Source organism: Salvelinus alpinus, chromosome 2 (assembly GCF_045679555.1).
Source record: "Salvelinus alpinus chromosome 2, SLU_Salpinus.1, whole genome shotgun sequence".
In the NCBI taxonomy this organism is placed as follows: Eukaryota; Metazoa; Chordata; class Actinopteri; order Salmoniformes; family Salmonidae; genus Salvelinus; species Salvelinus alpinus.
The window spans coordinates 64516291-64533473 of NC_092087.1; the positions used below are offsets into that span (position 1 = coordinate 64516291).

The following is a 17183-nucleotide window of genomic DNA, read 5'->3' on the forward strand; positions in this document are numbered from 1 at the left end:
TTAAATGGATTGTATTCATGATCAAGCAAAATAAGGACAAAGACAATTCGTTGTGGCTAGTCATTCATATTTAGCCATCTAGGTAGCACCAGCAATTCAACTGCATTTTGCTATGGCCCTTTTTGGATGCTTTAAAAAGGCATCCCTTCATCCTTCCTTTAAAAATTGGGTTATATGGAACGTTTGCCTCTGGGGTGCACTTGAGTCAAAAGGGGTCCCCTGAATTGACAGAAATATTGCCTGTGTAATTCGAACCGTGCCCAGAAATGACCTCATTGGACAGAAAGGGGCTTATCTCCTGACACCCATGAGCAAAATCATATGGTAGGCTAAAACTAAGGATTGTGTGGTTTCATGAGTTAAGAAATTGTAGCATGTGGCTCATTTGGTAGAGCACGGCGCTTGTAATGCCAAGGTTGTGAGTTCGAGTCCCACGGGGGACCAGTACGAAAAACATATGCACTCACTACGGTAAGTTGCTCTGGATAAGAGCGTCTGCTAAATGACTAAAATGTAAAAACAAAACTGGTCTTGCATGTATGGGGCATATACACAAGCTGAAGTTTGAGGTAAACAATTAGCAACTACATTTCCATACAGACCCTTTATGTCACTGATAGAGCAAGGTCTCCAGTACATAACTCGGATCAGCTTCAGTCAGATCAGTGACCATTTTGAAGGAAGGAAGGAATCATTAAACAAATATATTCTAACTGGGCCTTTTGCATTCAGGACCGTAGCCAGCTCTTCACTAGTTTCATAGCGGACCTACTGCATAGAGTGGTAGAAACACTTTTATTCCCTTGTTTAAAGAAGTCAAATCGTAATTTTCTTTACATACTCATTGGCAGAAATGAATCAGAACATAAAAGTACTAACACGAACTTAAGAACAATCACTTATTGTGTTTCTTGAAAAGTACCTCTTTGGTGTGGATGGGTACCTTGAATCAGGGTTTCCCAAACTCGGTCCTGGGCCCACCACATTTAGTTTTTTTGCCCGAGCACTACACATCTGATTCAATTAGCCAACTCATCATCAAGCTTTGATTATTTGAATCAGCTGTGTAGTGCTAAGGCAAAAAAACAAAACATGCACCCAGGACCAAGGTTGGGAAACCCTGCCTTAAATCATGGTACTCTGGTCGATCTACTGGCATAAAAAAAAACGCTCGCCTCGGACTGAGTCTCTACACAAAGCCTTAAACACCATCTAACAACATGAGTTCCCAAGTTCCTTTTTCCATCTGAGTGAGGTGGATTGAACGACAGACATTTGTTATGGGGGAGTTGAATGGGTTTGCAACACCGTGATAGCTTGAGTCCTCTCTGGTCCGTCTCTGGTCAATATGGGCCACTTTAGTAGATCGTTTAGCCCATACACAGGGAGTTAAAACACTATTAATTTTGTGGATTTCTCCTGGAGCTGGGCTGCAGTCTTTATCGTTCAGTCCTCCAGCGTGCAGTGGACTTGTGTGGTACTTGTTCATGGTTTATTACGGTTCAAGCTGTATGTGCACGGGTAGGCCACCGAGCTCATAGACAAGTAATGCTGCAATCGATTCACTTAAAAAATATGAAATAATGAAATAAACATTAGACAATGACAAACGACATACTGTACATACAAACACACACAACAAAACAAACAGTAAGATACCCCCCCCCCGAAATGATTTTTATAGGGAATCTCCAAATGGTCTGCACGAATGAAAAAGGACAATCATCTTTCGTTTAAGTATTTTTTTTTATAAGGGCACATGATTATTTTTCCAGGTAGCTAAGAACCTACACTGGTATTGTCTTTTTTTTCTTCTCAAAGTCAACATCACAATTAATGTTGTTTTTTGTCCAAGTCTTTAGTGTAATAATTTGCCCCAGATTACATACACAAGTCTTTTTAAAAGGGGTTGGCATTCTCCAGCAGGGGTGGGCCGTCTCGATGCGCTAGGGACGGGTATGACACCGACTCCCTTTTGTACGTTTTGGGGGGGAGCTTGGGGATGGCTTGGGCAGCAGCGCTGCTGGTGCTCTGGCGGGGGGGCACAGGGGGGCCAGCTGCACCCCCCGGAGGGAGGAGGGCTGAGTCGCCGCAGCAGTCTGGGCCGCCGGACCCCGGCAGTGGTAAGGGTGGGGAGGGCAGGTGTTTGCGCGGCCCCAGCGAGGGCGAGGGAGTCGGGGGTGGTGGCGGGGTGAGCGGGCCGAACGGCGAGGGGGGGAAGAAGGTCTGGCTCAGCGTGGGTTCGCTGCTGCGGATGCGGCCCTGCGGGGGTGGCTGCAGGTGCAGGGGGCTGTTGGAGCTGGAGAAGACGTCCGGCGTTCTCACGGGCTCCCGCGGTGGCAGGGTGGGTGGGCTGTCAGGCGGCTCCGACAAGGAGGTGCGCTCGGTCGAGAGCGAGTAGCGCGGCGAGTAGACCTTGGTGGTGGTGGGCTGCCGCGGTGGGATGGCGGGGGGGCTGTCCAAGTGCTTGGACATCATCTGGAATGTGAGAGACGCACAGATGGAAAAGGAGAAAGAAGGAGAAGCACAAACGTTATGAAGAGTGTGGGAGAACGACTCGACAAACTCTCAAAATTGTCATCTAAATCTCTAGCAAATAACTGACAGCGCAACTTAGTTGTGTTTCATTGGATATTTAGCATTCCACATCTACATTCTTGAATAAATCAATCGAGAATCCTCCTAATGGTACAGTCTCAGAACAACATTAGGTAGCAAACATGTCAAAATAGAGTCACCTTCGAAGGGGAAGATTCAGCGGGGGCGGATTCGGGGCGTCTGCGAGGGGGCACAGGCGGGGGGACGGTGGCGTCTTCAGTGCTCCTGTGGAGACTCACCATGGAGGAAACTGAGGAGGACCCTGGAATAGAAGGAAATCAGGAATTCAAATTAAGTCTTACAGGAAGAGAGTAATTACACATATTTAGCCCTAATTCCCCAAATTCATCCCATACAGGACTCTACAACTCAGGGATGGGCAACAGTGTCTGGGGGGTTCTCTCTTTTGCTTGACTGTTTCCTAGGTCTTAAATCAGACAATTTCTCCAGACATTCAGGCCCACGAAGAATGGAGTAAAAAAACAAGCAAAATTAAAACATTTAGAATAGAGGATGAGGAATGGATGGGTAATAGACACTCTCCTTTCGGGAAGGGTATGCAAATGACACCCCTAAAGTATTATGTTCGAGGCAATCACGTCGACCAACTTCAATAACTAACTACACACCACAGAGTGATATTGTACAAGGATGCTTAGAGCAAAACCTCACAGTGACAATGAATTCAGGACAGGAGAACAGAAGGGGGTGACAACTGATCTAGGGTCAGTTTAGCTGGTTAGTAGCCTGGTTAGGGTCGGTATTCAGAGAGAGGTAAACTGATCCTAGAGCTGTACCCGTGGGCAACGTCTACTTGGAGCTACGAAACTCACACACAGATGAGCGTTCGTTGCCATGGAGATGGACAGGCACAACAGTGTGCGGAGATGGGAGCAATGAGGTGGATGTCAGTTGCATGCAGGTAGGGAGAGGCAAGTTGGGCTTGGGAGGGTCAGAATGAGTGAGAGACGGGGGGCGAGTTGATGTAGTTGCTTGGATGGGGTGTGGGGGGGGGGTTCACTGACAACAGGTAGGCTGGCTTTGAGAGGGTCATACTAACGTGGGCCGTGTGGTAAAGAGACCGGGGCAAAGATGCTGTCGCAGTCTGGACGGAGGGAGAGGCAGGAGGAGAGAAAAGAGAGAAAAGGCCCTGAGAGGAGGAGAGACTGATGCAGATGGACCAGTTTCATTTCGGACCACTGGACCTATCACCCATTAACCCGTTTATGTATTCACTGTTCACAATTCTGAAAGACTGCGGGTGTCATCCCCCCCCCCCCCCCACACACACAAGCCTTGTTACAACGGAGTTCTGAAAATGGGAAAGTTACTGGTATAATGCGAGTTACAGGGTAATGTAAAATGGGTTAGTATCTTTAGGGCAAGAGGTTGTGTTCCTTTGGCTGTGCTCAGAACAATATACTGTAAATAAATTGGAATACTGTCATTATCCATGTCGGCGCCAAACATTTCACAGCGATAACACTCAATTGCACTCTGACTGGTCTTGCATGCATTCTTCCTTCCTCCCTTCCTTGGAGTAATCACTGATCTGACATGACTGGATTGGTGAAAGCTAAGAAGTGGAACACTTTGCATTCACCTAGCTAATCACTTACCTTAGCTCAGTGATTACTCCAAGAAGGGGAGGAAGGAAGCATTTTGACCATTTTCTTTAGGTACCACCTTAAATTCAAACTCTCAAACTGTGTTTAACTCTCAAAAACTTTCTCAATAATCTCTAGCTGTGCTCCCACCCACCCAACCTTCCCTCCCTTCCGCCGCGATCCCCACCCAAGCTGCTCCCCCGTCCAGCTCGAAGGACCACCTACTGGAGTGGAAGGGGCTGGAGGGGCCCTGGGGCGAGTCAAACACGCTGCCGATGTCCGTGGAGCTGGAGGCGGCCGAGGCCGGCGGCGGCGTGAGGGGCGTGCGCGGCGAGTTGGGCGCAGAGGCGGCGCTCTCCATCTCGCTGTCAGGGATGCGGCTGTAGCTGATCTTGCGTGGCTCGTTCTGCAGTGGTGTCGGGTGGCGCATGGTGCCCGGGCGCACCGAGGACGGGCGCACGCCGGGCGACTTGAGCGGGCAGTTGTACTTCTTGGGCTGGACGGAGAAAGGGAGAGAGAGAAGAGAGGTGAAGGAGGGGTCAGGGCAACACTATAATGTCAGGGCTACTCAACTGCAGACCCTCAGCCCTCAAGTGCTGCTGATTCTTTTCTATCTGGTAGTTAATTGATAAATTAATGTCGGAAGATTGGGGAACTATCTGGTTAGTGTGTTACCTATAGGTAACTGCCAAAATAAACACAAACAAACATAAACCATAGATTCTACAAGTGTTTAGAACTTTATTGGAGGGATGTGACACCATTCTTCCATGAGAAATTTCATAATTTGCTGTTTTGTTGACAGTGGTGGAAAACGCTGACTCAGGTGACACTTCAGAATCTACCACGTGTTCAATTGGGTGAGATCTGGTGGCTGACACACACACACACACTTTAAACCCTCTATGCACCTTTGAGACACCTCTTTCAAAGTCACCAATCTCTTCTTCTAGCCATGGTAGCCAAAATGGGCAACTGGGCATTTTTATACATGACCCTAAGCATGATGGGATGTTAATTGCTTAATTAGCTCAGGAACACCTGTGCGGAAGAAACTGTTGTCAATATACTTTATATCCTTCATTTACTCAAGTGTTTCCTTTATTTTGGCAGTTACCTGTAATTGTTATAGGTATCAATTCTGCTGACAAATTGTCAGTCTTTTTTCTACCTTAATAGCAGGGGCGTTGCGTCCATAGAGGGCGCTCGGACGCCGCCCCACCTGGCAGCAATGAGATAAAAATGGATTTACAAAAATGTATATAATTATAAAATGTAATATCAAGTTTGTGTATATAAATAGCTGCATTTAGATTACAAATCGAGTTTTCAAAAAGAAAATGTGCTGCTGTAATCGGCAGCGTAGTTCCAGCGTTCAATGCAATTCAATGCAAAGCGATCCCTATACCCCTTGCAGAACCTAAAAAAACGGCGCCAACAGAGGGCTGCCTCGCTACTAATCCTTATTTTTTTAACAAGCATTTCGCTACACCAAGCAATAACATCTGCTAAACACGTGTATGTGACCAATACAATTTGATTATCATAGGATTTTAGCCACTCTTACTGAACCTTTCCAAAGAGCCCCTGGTTTTCAGTTATAACTCTGAACACCAGATGGCGACGATCTACAAAAACGCTGGACTGTTGTCAGGTATGAAGTGAGCTCAGACACAGAAGATGACACTGTCAAACAAGCCATGACGTTAGCTAAAACTAAACTACACAAGTTTTTGTCCCTTACTGTATTCCCATATGCTTGTAAGTCTAGCAAATAAGTTGAACATTTGCAGTAGCCTACTCATTCCGTTTGGAAATGTGGACTTACGTAAGCGTTATTTGTCAGCTACTTATTGCCAGTTTGCAACGTATTGACAACAGCCCCACTTGTTGGATATTTCACGAGACGCCACTGCTTAAGAGTATACATGGAGCCGCACATGCTTAAGTGTGGCCCAGTCTGGTCCCGTGGCTCAGTTGGTAGAGCATGGCACTTGCAACGTCAGGGTTGTGGGTTCGATTCCCACGGGGGGCCACTACTAAAAAGTATGCATTCACTACTGTAAGTCGAGTCTGCTAAATGACTCAAATGTATTTATTTTTATTTTTATAGTTGACAAAAAGTATTTTTCATCTGAACTCGTGAAGATCCAATGTCCTTCCAACACATTTTTGAAATACAATAACTGATCAAACTGCATCGGGAGTCCGAGAGAGGATATTCATGTGAACCGTAAGATCGGAGAGGAACAAGACACTTACAAATCGAGGCAACGACCGGGCATTCCGAGGCTCGATCTCCAGCGACTTGTTGAACAGATAGTCAGCAAACTCCTTCTCTGCCTTGTCCTCCATTGGATTGAGGTTTTCAAAGAACTTCTGTGATACACAAAGGAGAGGGAGTCGTCAGAAAGAAAGATCCATCGTGAAATATACATTGCTGTCCTAATGACGATAGACAAGGGTGTGGGTGATTGGGGACAATTGGATAAATAACCAAATAGTACATGTCAGGAGCTGATTGGCAGTAACTCTCTACTAAGTGGTGAATCCTACCTTCCACTTATGTCGATTTTTCACTTAGTCATGCACTGATGTCAATGAGACTAAAGTTGAAGCTAGGGATCACCACTAAATGTATATCTAATCAAAAACGAATAGGTTGCTATGACTTGGCAAACTGTCAACTGTACATGGTAACTGTAGAGCTGAAATCGTTATATTACTTCCCTGTGTTACTCATATTTACACCCATTCATATTCCACGTAACTAAATGGTATTTGTGAAACGTCGATGGGTCGGACCATGCTGCAAAGCCGGAATTATTACAATTTCTACAAAAATGTTGACTACGCAGGCTGGCCATATAGTGGGAGCCGACTTCAACGGAACTTGTGACATCATTGTTTTCGCTCCTCACCCGGATATCGCTCTCCACCCGTAAGCAGTAGGGCTGGTTCTGGTACTGCTGGATCTCCCCGGTGATCTCGGCCACTTTCCGTCGCTTGCTGAAGTTGATCAGCTCCTTGCCATGCCTCTTCAGGAAGTCAGGGTTGCCTTCCTCTGTCTTCAGGATGTTCGTCAAGTAGATCCCTGAGAAGAGAGAAAGAAAAGACATGAGAGAGCGGAGCGATGATGTCCATGGACTGGCACCGGTCCGTGGAATGTTGCTGGCCGGTCCCCGAGATGGTTAACCAACACTAGTTTTAATGTAAGTGGTCCTCCAAAGAAGAAAAACCCTAGAATAGGACAGGATCAACTTCAATGTTCCCGAGGGGGGAATTGTCTTAGACACACAGTACTGCTGTATACAAAAGAAAAAAAACTGTACATTACTTGTGAGTCCCTGACACAAAAGGGACCATAGCTTCCTGGTCCCTGGTCTCAAAAAGGTTGAGAAACACTGCTCTAGAACATACCAAAGAAGGGGACGCAGGGGGGGTTGATGGAGCGTAGTTTTGCCAGGTACTTCTTGTAGTGGTCCTCGCTCAGTTCGTGGGCCTCCTCCAGAATCTTCCGCTGTCGGCTTGGAATTTGCTGGAGAGGGGGCAGAAGTTCACAGTCAAAACAAGTATATATATTTCGTCCTACAGATGCATCTCTATTGTACACAGAGGCACATTGTGTCATGCTTCTATTGATAAGAAATCCGTCATTTTATGTTACCTCAACGTAGAGACGTACTAATTTCAATACTCATCAACACTAGGCACTTATTTGGTACCGCAATTTTCATTGGATTCATGCAATGCCAGACACTGTGATAACACAGTCTTGGTACTATTTCCTAACACCACCACCAAAGAATCTTGCAGAAAGAACCCCTCCGGCCTTCCTCACCTCGAAGGTGTGGTCTAGCCGGTAGACGGGCGAGGAGTTCATAGCGCTGACCACCTCCAGCACGCCATTGAAGTTGTTGAGCTCCTGGAACACCTGCAGGATCTCGATGATACGCGCCACCACCGCTGCCCGCTCTTCCAGGTTCTCCGTCTCTACGATACACCTGGTGTAGAACATAGTACATAGAAAATAAATGCTATTTAAACCCAGGGGCCAGGGCTGTGTTCATTAGGCACCAAACGGACAACTGATAAACATGGAGGGACTACCTGGATTTGTCCAACAAGAAACACACATTTTTGCTTTGAATTGCAAAACGTTTTCTGCTGCAAGCCCTAATAAACATGACTCAGGTCAGCATAGTTCGGTCAATAACTTCCACAGCTGGCGTAAGGTAAGTGGGAGCAAGAAAATAAGCACTGGTACATTTTAATGCTCCCAAATGTGTTTAATTAGTAACATCATATTGACCTGTTAGTCCTCATTTGTTAACATGGTGAGCTATTAAGTCAGTGTAAGGACACATTTCACTCAACCAATTCAGTAGTCCCTGAAAACGAATCAGGAAGTCTCTGGAGATAACAAGCCTGGTGTAATATCACATGTAAAATCAGACAGGGATTAGCAGCTCATACACAAAGAACAGTCCCAAATGTTTCCTTCCTTTTCACCTTGAGAATCAAGATAGGGAGGATAGGAGTAATCACAGCCTTATTTAGGGTGCAATTCTGCCACCTACATAAAGCATTCATAACATCTGTATGCAAAGGACATGACATAACCATACTGAACAAAAACATAAAAACACAACATGCAACAATTTCAATGATTTTACTGAGTTACAGTTCATATAAGGAAATCAGTCAATTGAAACAAATTCATTAGGCCCTAATCTATGGATATCACATGAGTGGACAGGGGCGCAGCCATGGTTGGGCCTGGGAGGGCAAAGGCCCATCCACTTGGGAGCCAAGCCCACTGTCTGGGGAACCAGGCCCAGCCAATCAGAATTAGTTTTACCCACAAAAGGGCTTTATTACAGACAGAAATACTGCTCAGTTTTATCAGCTGTCCGGATGGCTGGTCTCAGACGATCCCGCAGGTGAAGAAGCCGGATGTGGAGGGCCTGGGCTTTCGTGGTTACACGTGGTCTGCGGTTGTGAGTCCGGTTGGACATACTGACAAATTCTCTAAAATGTCGTTGGACGTGGCTTATGGTCAGCTTGCCAATTGCATGCTCCCTCAAAACTTGAGACATCTGTGGCATTGTGTTGTGTGACAAAACGGCATGTTTTAAAGTGGCCTTCTATTGTCCCCAGCACAAGGTGCACCTGTGTAATGATCATGCTGTTTAATCAGCTTCTTGATATGCCACACCTGTCAGGTGGATGGATTATCTAGGCGAAGGAGAAATGCTCACTAACCGGGATGTAAACTCATTAGTGCACAACATTTGAGAAGAAATAAGCTTTTTGTGCTTATGGAACATTTCTGTCATCTTTTATTTCAGCTTATGATGGGACCAACACTATACTTGTGTTTATAATTTTGTTCAGTATACATTGAGCTACATAACTTACTTTATCATGCCATAAATTAATCATAGAAAATGCTTGGTCAACACTGCAAGTGTAAGGAGTATCATGGGTCACATTTCACATGAGGACCGCTTCTTTGTGCTGCCAAAAAAACAAAATTGGCGCTCTTACTTTTCGAACCACAATGTGAGGTTGGTGGTGTGGCGGATCATGCGCAGAAGGTTGGGCGAGTTCAGCTCCTTGTCCTCCTTCGTCCACACGCTACCCACCAGCTCTGATGGCTGCACCGCCCTGCAGATATAGGTGAGAGAGAGGTCAATAATGCTCCAAACCAAAGATGTAGGAGGAGATTACCATATACCCTAACTATTCTATGCCATTATCCAAAGCGACTTACAAAAAATGTATGCAGGCACTATACTGTATGTTTATGTGATCCCAGCAGGAATTGAAGCCACAACTTTAGTGTGGCTAGCACCATGCATTCACCATGTGAGCCACAGAGTACCACCATTATTAGTTTAATGACAAACAAAAAAAATCTGACTGTCAGTGGTTAGGTGCAAACTTCTACCGACTCCAGTCTTGGCAGCTGCGGGAGCTTTCTGTGCCAGCATTGCGGTAAGACTTTCAGACAATACCGGCGACCATTTTTGGGCCACCGAGCCAGTGTGTTGTGATCTCGTCGTAGGAAATGGAGTAGGGTGAATATGTGAATGTTTTTATTTGAACTTTATTTTAACAGGTAGTCTGCACTGAGACCAAGGGTCTCTTTTCCAGGGGAGCCCTGTGTACACAATACACATCAATATATAATATACACATTTAAAACTACACGTGCATAAATAAGTGTTAATATATATATTTTTTTAAATATGCAAAACGCAAATACACAATCATAAACAGTTACATTTCTCAGCTACTAGGTTTTCAATCAACATCCAAGCAGCACCAGAACATCCAGTTTTAATGAGATCTGTAAATTGTTCCAGCAATGGGACGCATTAAAACTAAAAGCGGATTTACCTAATCGGTGGAGACCCGAGGAACGTTAAGAGTTAACCAACCCTGCGAATGCGTTTTGTAACTCATGTTTTTAATCCTTCAACAACAAAGTTAGGTAAATCAGATGCTTGTATAGTAAACAAATAGGGAGTAATGAAGTGACCTACGGGGCATTAGTGAGGACCAGCTCCTTCATGGACATTTCAATTGATATTCTTACAGTACATACATTGAGTTACCCATAGATGCTGATCTTGGGTCAGTTTAGAATTTCCCCCACTAACGGTTACGGTTAATATTGGGAGAGAGGAAGCTGATCATAGATCTGCACCTAGGGGAAACTTCACCCCGGAGCGTGGGAAAGAGGTGAGGGGATAACCTTGGGTATGGTCCACCCTAGCTGTTCCCACAGGCCCAGCGACGTCAGAGGGGGAAGTGTGTTCCTGCATCCCCTCTCTGGTGCTGCATGTTTGTGTGTGTAAGTATATGTGAGGAAAATTGTGCGTGTGTGCATGTGTCCTCTATTGTACTAAACAACTTTAATCTGGCAAAATGGGAAAACATAGAAACACATTCAGACAAGAGGTGGATCCAAAGTGAAGACTGCATCAAGTGTGACGAATCATGAACTCAATTTTATTCACTGGGGGAAAAAATATCATTTGAAATGTCCATGAAGGAGTATCTTCCAATGTAGGTGACCTCTTAGGAGGATCTGGGTGCAACTGCAAAGATACGAATCCTGAAAGAACATCCCAAACTACAGTTGTTCGTTTTTTAAAGTCCTATTACCACTGAGAACTATTACCTATTACCAACACAATTGGTAACAAATAATTACCAGGTATTTAGGGGACTAAATAAGGTGGTACACCTCAACCCTTCACTCCCCACCTGGTATGAAGGCAACAAATACAGCACATTTGTGCCCCGTTTCAGGAAGCTAGGCGTATGTCGCACGTCACTACTTCACAGGAGAGGCATTTGAACGTCTTTTACTTTTTATCAAAATGTGTTTTTGGGCAGAAATACCTCCTGGAACATGTGAACTTTCATGTGCCTTAATAGAAAATGTGTATTGCATCTGTAAATACGAATTAAATTGTTAAAATTACAAGCCTAGTTGGTTTAGCCACGGAAAAAGACAGGAACCTTCCCGCTAGCCATGATTGGCTGAGATGGGTGGGCTGGACATGCCGGGAGATGAGTTTGGTTTGGTCTGCCATGTAGCAGGCTTCTGCTACATTAGCCATTGAGAACTACAAAAGTTTTGCTACTTTTCTCAACAACACTGATGCCCTGAATTTAGCAGGCGCTATTGACAGATCAGTTGGAAAAAGTTGTGATGGGCTACTTTCTGCACACGCCACGGTTAGTGTGAACCGGAGTGACGTAACACAACGCTGGCCAAACAAGATGTAGCTACAAACAAAACGGAGTTAAATGGTTCCAGTCTGCCGTGAAGATTTCATCCATGTATAAGGGTAAGAGTCTAGCTACATTTTCAGATATTATAAGTTTCTAATTTTGTCAGAAAGTCATTTTTCATTGCAAGTTAAAGCGTACTGTTAGCTAGCTAGCGCATGTTAGCTTGCTGGCTCGCTAGCTGACGTTACGTGTATGATCTGTAGTAATATTATTTGATTTAGAAAACGATTTTCATTACTAGTTATAGCTTAATGTTAGCTAGCTACCTAACATTGGACATTGTTGGTTAGCTTTAGCTACAACAATCAGTTTGTATTAGTACGAGTTGGGATTATGACGGTTCATTGTTTAGATAGCTACATGTCTAAACAAAAAAATCCACTTCGCCAGATCATTACACAACCCATCAAGTTAGCCAGGTGTGTCTGAGGGTGATTACGGCCATCTGTTGTATTTCATGAACACGTGTACGTCTAGACAATAGTGACCCATCCACTTAGCTAGATGTGGCTGGGGGGTGAATATAGCATTTCTTTCACATGGCCTATCAATTTAGGCAAGTGTGTCTGGGTAAGCATCATCTAATAATTGATCAAATATTGACACTATATTATTATCTGGACACTTTCTATTTTTTATATTACTTGCAAATATGCAAGTAACCATTTCACAGTGCCATTTACACCTTCTGTATCCTGTACATGTGACAAATAAACTTTGATTTGATATAGTGTGTGTTTACCAGAGATGGTAAAGTCAAGAAAAACATGACCTGCACCAAAGTCAAATTAGGATATTGGACAAGGACTAGATAAAGTGTATTTTTTCCTGGAGCCTCAACTTATTGTAGGCTACTACTTTTAGCACTTTTAGTCTTGAAATACTTGGTTGTTTACTACACTACTCACTCGGTTTAGCACATGGCCTCAAATGTGAATCCTTAAAGAGATGGGTTGGGCTAAGGCTTAAGAGGGTGTGAACAATGCTGAATGGGTATAGACAAAGAAGAGCGCTCCAAGTTGGTGTACCAAAACTTTCAAGGGCAATTTTCTCAAAAGTGGGGTTACAAGTTTATCAACTTTCTAAGCAGAATTACTTTCTCAATGTTTCTCAACTGGAGTGTATGATATCCACATTTCTAGCTCTGAGTCTGTACTTTTATCCATTGTAAAAGACACCATTTCAAATGTTGCTACATAGGACCGAATCCAGGTGGTGGGTCACATTTTTGCTCTAGGACAAGACTTACACAGCTGATCCAAGTAATCAAGCCAGTGATAAATTGAGGTGCCTTAGTACTGGACAGTAACAAAAAGGAATGGAGTTAAAAAACACTGGCTTGGACGGCCATACGGTACTGTAGGCCTACCTGTAGAAGTCGGACTCGAGCAGTGTGAGCTGCCGGGCGATCTCAATGGGGTGGAGGGTCATGAGGTCAAACTGGTCTGTCTGGCCCGGCTTACTGAGGTGCCACTCGATGGGCGGCGGCGAGCTCTCGAAGGTGATGTTGTGGCTGGGCCCGTTGGCCTGCGCCTGCTTCTTCCTCTGGATGATCTTGGTGATGGACTCCACCCACTTCTTCATGGCCTTGCCTGGGAGGGGTCACAGAGAGGGATATTGTCACTCAGAGAAGAGAAGAGAGGAGAAAAAAATACACAAAATTAGAAGAAAATAGAATACAAGAGACGGGAGAGGAAGAGACAAGAGGAAAAGAAGAAAGAGGAGAAAATACAAGACAAAAAGAGAGGATATGCAACGAGAGGAGAAGAGAAAGTCCTTGCCCCGATTTATCCACACATACCTCGCACCAATGCAATGAACTCCTCCAGACGCTTGAGTAACTGGCAGTCCCGCTCAAAGTCATAGAAGTGGTGCTCCACCCAGTGGCGACATACATTCAGTACTCTGCAGGAAGAGAGAGTAGGTCAAAACCAGTTAGATAGCAGTTACAGACCAGTAAGAGACCGCTAACTACAAATCCTGACCTAAAAACTAAATAAATCTGACCCTGGATTAGCAACTTAAACCAACTCCTAAGAGACTGGGAAAGAGATGAGTTGACTGATAAGAGACCAGAGAGCCACATATGAATTGAGAGCTACAAAGAGTGCATGCTGGAAAAATATATGGCAGCTAGAAATGAAAACTGGATGTTCTTCAGAGATAGATGGGAAGGTTTGAGGGTAGCTGAAAGCTGGGACATAAAAACAAACAAACAAAAAAGATAATTAACGTAAAGTATATTGTCCGTGAAATCTATGTAGTATGTATAACCTGAAGTGAAGCCTGAGTATTGTTGTCCATTAGTTTACTCCAATTAGAGGAGGGGTGGTAGGGTTAGTGGAAAATAATAAAGTAGTAAAATATATGCATTAAAAAATTATATATATTTACAATGCATTCAGAAAGTATTCAAACCCCTTGACTTTGTCCACAATTGTTTTTCACTGCAAAAACAGGTTTCTAGAAGTGTTTGCACATTTATAAAAAATTGTAAACTGAAATATCACATAGGTATTCAGACCCTTTACTCAGTACTTTGTTGAAGCATCTTTGGCAGCAATTACAGCCTTGAGTCTTCTTGGGTAGGATGCTACAAGCTTGGCACACCAGTATTTGGGGAGTTTCTTCCATTCTTCTCTGCAGATCCTCTCAAGCTCTGTCAGGTTGGATGGGGAGCGTCACTGCACAGCTATTTTCAAGTCTCTGGCTGGGCCACTCAAGGACATTCAGAGACTTGTCTGAAGCGAATCATGGGTTGTCTTGGCTGTGTGCTTAGGGTCATTGTCCTGTAAGAAGGTGAAACTTCGCCCCAGTTTGAGGTCCTGAGCGCTCTGGAGCAGGTTTTCATCAAGGATCTCTCTACTTTGCTCCGTTCATCTTTCCCTTGATCCTGGCTAATCTTCCAGTCCCTGCTGCTGAAAATGATCCCCACAGCATGATGCTGCCACCACCATGCTTCACTGTAGGGATGGTGCCAGGTTTCCTCCAGATGTAACGCTTGGCATTCAGGTCAAAGAGTTCAATCTTGGTTTCATCAGACCAGAGAATCTTGTTTCTCATGGTCAGAGTCCTTTAGGTGCCTTTTGGCAAACTCCAAGCAGGCTGTCAAGTGCTTTTTACCGAGGAGTGGCTTCCGTCTGGCCACTCTACCATAAAGGCCTGAATGGTGGAGTGCTGCAGAGAAGATTGTCCTTCTGGAAGGTTCTCCCATCTCCACAGAGGAACTCTGGAGCGCTGTCAGAGTGAACATTGGGTTCTTGGTCACCTCCCTGACCAAGGCCCTTCTCCCCAGATTGATTAGTTTGGCCAGGCAGCCAGCTCTAAGAAGAGAGTCTTGGTGGTTCTAAACTTCCTCCATTTAAGAATGATGGAGGCCACTGTGTTCTTGGGGACCTTCAATGCTGCAGAAATGTTTTAGTACCCTTCCCCAAATCTGTGCCTCGAAACAATCCTGTCTCTGAGTTCTACAGACAATTCTTTTGACCTCATGGCTTGGGTTGTGCTCTGACATTTACTGTCAACTGTGGGACCTTATATAGACAAGTGTGTGCCTTTCAAACTCATGTCCAATCAATTAAATTTACCACAAGTGGACTTAAATCAAGTTGTAGAAACATCTCAAGGATGATCAATGGAAACATGGTGCACCTGAGCTCAATTTCTTGTCTCATAGCAAAGGCTATGAATACTTATGTAAATAAGGTATGTTTTTTATATTTAATATATTAGCAAAAAATGTAAAATAAACTGTTTTCGCTTTGTCATTATGGGGTATTGTGTAAATTGCTGAGGATTAAAAAAAATACATTTTAGAATAAGGCTGTAATGTAACAAAAATGTAGAAAAGGGGAAGGGGTCTGAATACTTTCCAAACGCACTGTATATAAAAAAAAAGAAAAAAAAAAGTGCATGCTTCTGTTTCAACCCAGCATTGAAACAGTTTGAAACCTTTCTCTGCTAATCAGGACAGACTACCCTCCATGTGGCACCATAAGTATCACAAGAAAACCAGGATGTTCTGTTGACCCCTAGGTCATGTTCATTAGGCACCAAAATGAAAGAAAACAGACGGGGGCTACCTCAACTTTTTTCCTGTCAAATGTTTTGTTACAGTTCCTAATGAACACAACCTCTGGAATTAGGTGTGGTAAATTGGGAGGGGTGGAGAGGTACCGGAGTTGGACTGGCTGGACAAACTCCTTGCGAAATCGTTTGAGTTCGGCGCTGAGAGGTTGGTCTCCGTTCTCTATGGCCATCTGGTCTGCCTCTGTGGGCTTTGGCTCTGGGATTTCAAACCTGGAAGGTTCCGGAAAACAAAATCACAACTGAGAAGACACAGCGGTGTGGAATCTGGGAGACACCTTTAACCAGACAGTAGATGGTGATTGCTATACACTAGATGGCAACAATAAAGATTGGTATAATTCGAAATATTTGAACACCTAGGTATGTTTCTACCAGGGCTGACGCCATTTAGTCGACTGTTCGATTGTTTGGTTGATAGGCTGTTGGTCGGCCGAGATTTTTTGAGCGGAGCAGTCGCAAACCTATATATTTTTTTCATTGCATACAAGACACCTGTCTGATTCACGCATGTCTTAGTGGAATATGCGGAGGCCCCGGAGATCCAAGAAGGGGAGTGTGGCTAAGATGCACAATGTCTCTCCCGACATTTCGTGCATAATCCCCCATTACATATATCATCAGCAGAGTAGTACATTTACCGTTAATTCTCATAATTTCTAATTGATAATGTTTGTTTGGTTACAGTAATTTCTGTTAATGCATTCAATATATCATTACAGTTGTTTACCATTCTCATCGTCGGAGTGGACAAGTTGTTTTGTTTGCAGAGCTCACAATCTATCCTACCTTTGTGAGAAAAAATGTCTGATTGCCTTAACTCCCCACCACAAATTTTTTATTTTACCTTTATTTAACTAGGCAAGTCAGTTAAGAACTAATTATTATTTACAATGACGGCCTACCCCAGCCAAACCCGGATGATGCTGGGCCAATTGTGCGCCACCCTATGGGACTCCCAATCACAGCCGGATGTGATGCAGCCTGGATTCGAACCAGGGACTGCAGTGACGCCTCTTGCACTGAGATGCAGTGCCTTAGACCGCTGCGCCTCTAGTTGTGGAGCTTCTCAAAATAATT

The 17183-nt window shown here is 44.3% G+C and overlaps 1 protein-coding gene across 4 annotated transcripts in view; it reads right to left on the minus strand.

The window, feature by feature from the left end:
- Nucleotides 1-776: 776 nt before the first annotated feature.
- The window catches only part of LOC139543864 (son of sevenless homolog 1-like), a 71639-nt gene continuing 55232 nt past the window's right edge, over nt 777-17183 (minus strand). The window contains exons 12-24 of one of the 4 annotated variants that reach the window (XM_071350361.1): nt 16194-16316; nt 13819-13922; nt 13387-13609; nt 9756-9875; nt 8047-8209; nt 7626-7743; nt 7127-7299; nt 6468-6584; nt 5377-5427; nt 4431-4701; nt 3659-3703; nt 2739-2860; nt 777-2478 (exon numbers count right to left, since the gene is read on the minus strand). In XM_071350361.1, the coding sequence (XP_071206462.1) occupies nt 1900-2478; nt 2739-2860; nt 3659-3703; nt 4431-4701; nt 5377-5427; nt 6468-6584; nt 7127-7299; nt 7626-7743; nt 8047-8209; nt 9756-9875; nt 13387-13609; nt 13819-13922; nt 16194-16316 (2209 nt within the window). In that variant the 3' untranslated portion in view covers nt 777-1899. The remainder of the gene's footprint in view (nt 2479-2738; nt 2861-3658; nt 3704-4430; nt 4702-5376; nt 5428-6467; nt 6585-7126; nt 7300-7625; nt 7744-8046; nt 8210-9755; nt 9876-13386; nt 13610-13818; nt 13923-16193; nt 16317-17183) is intronic. The other 3 variants (XM_071350379.1, XM_071350369.1, XM_071350387.1) reach the window with 3 other exon arrangements.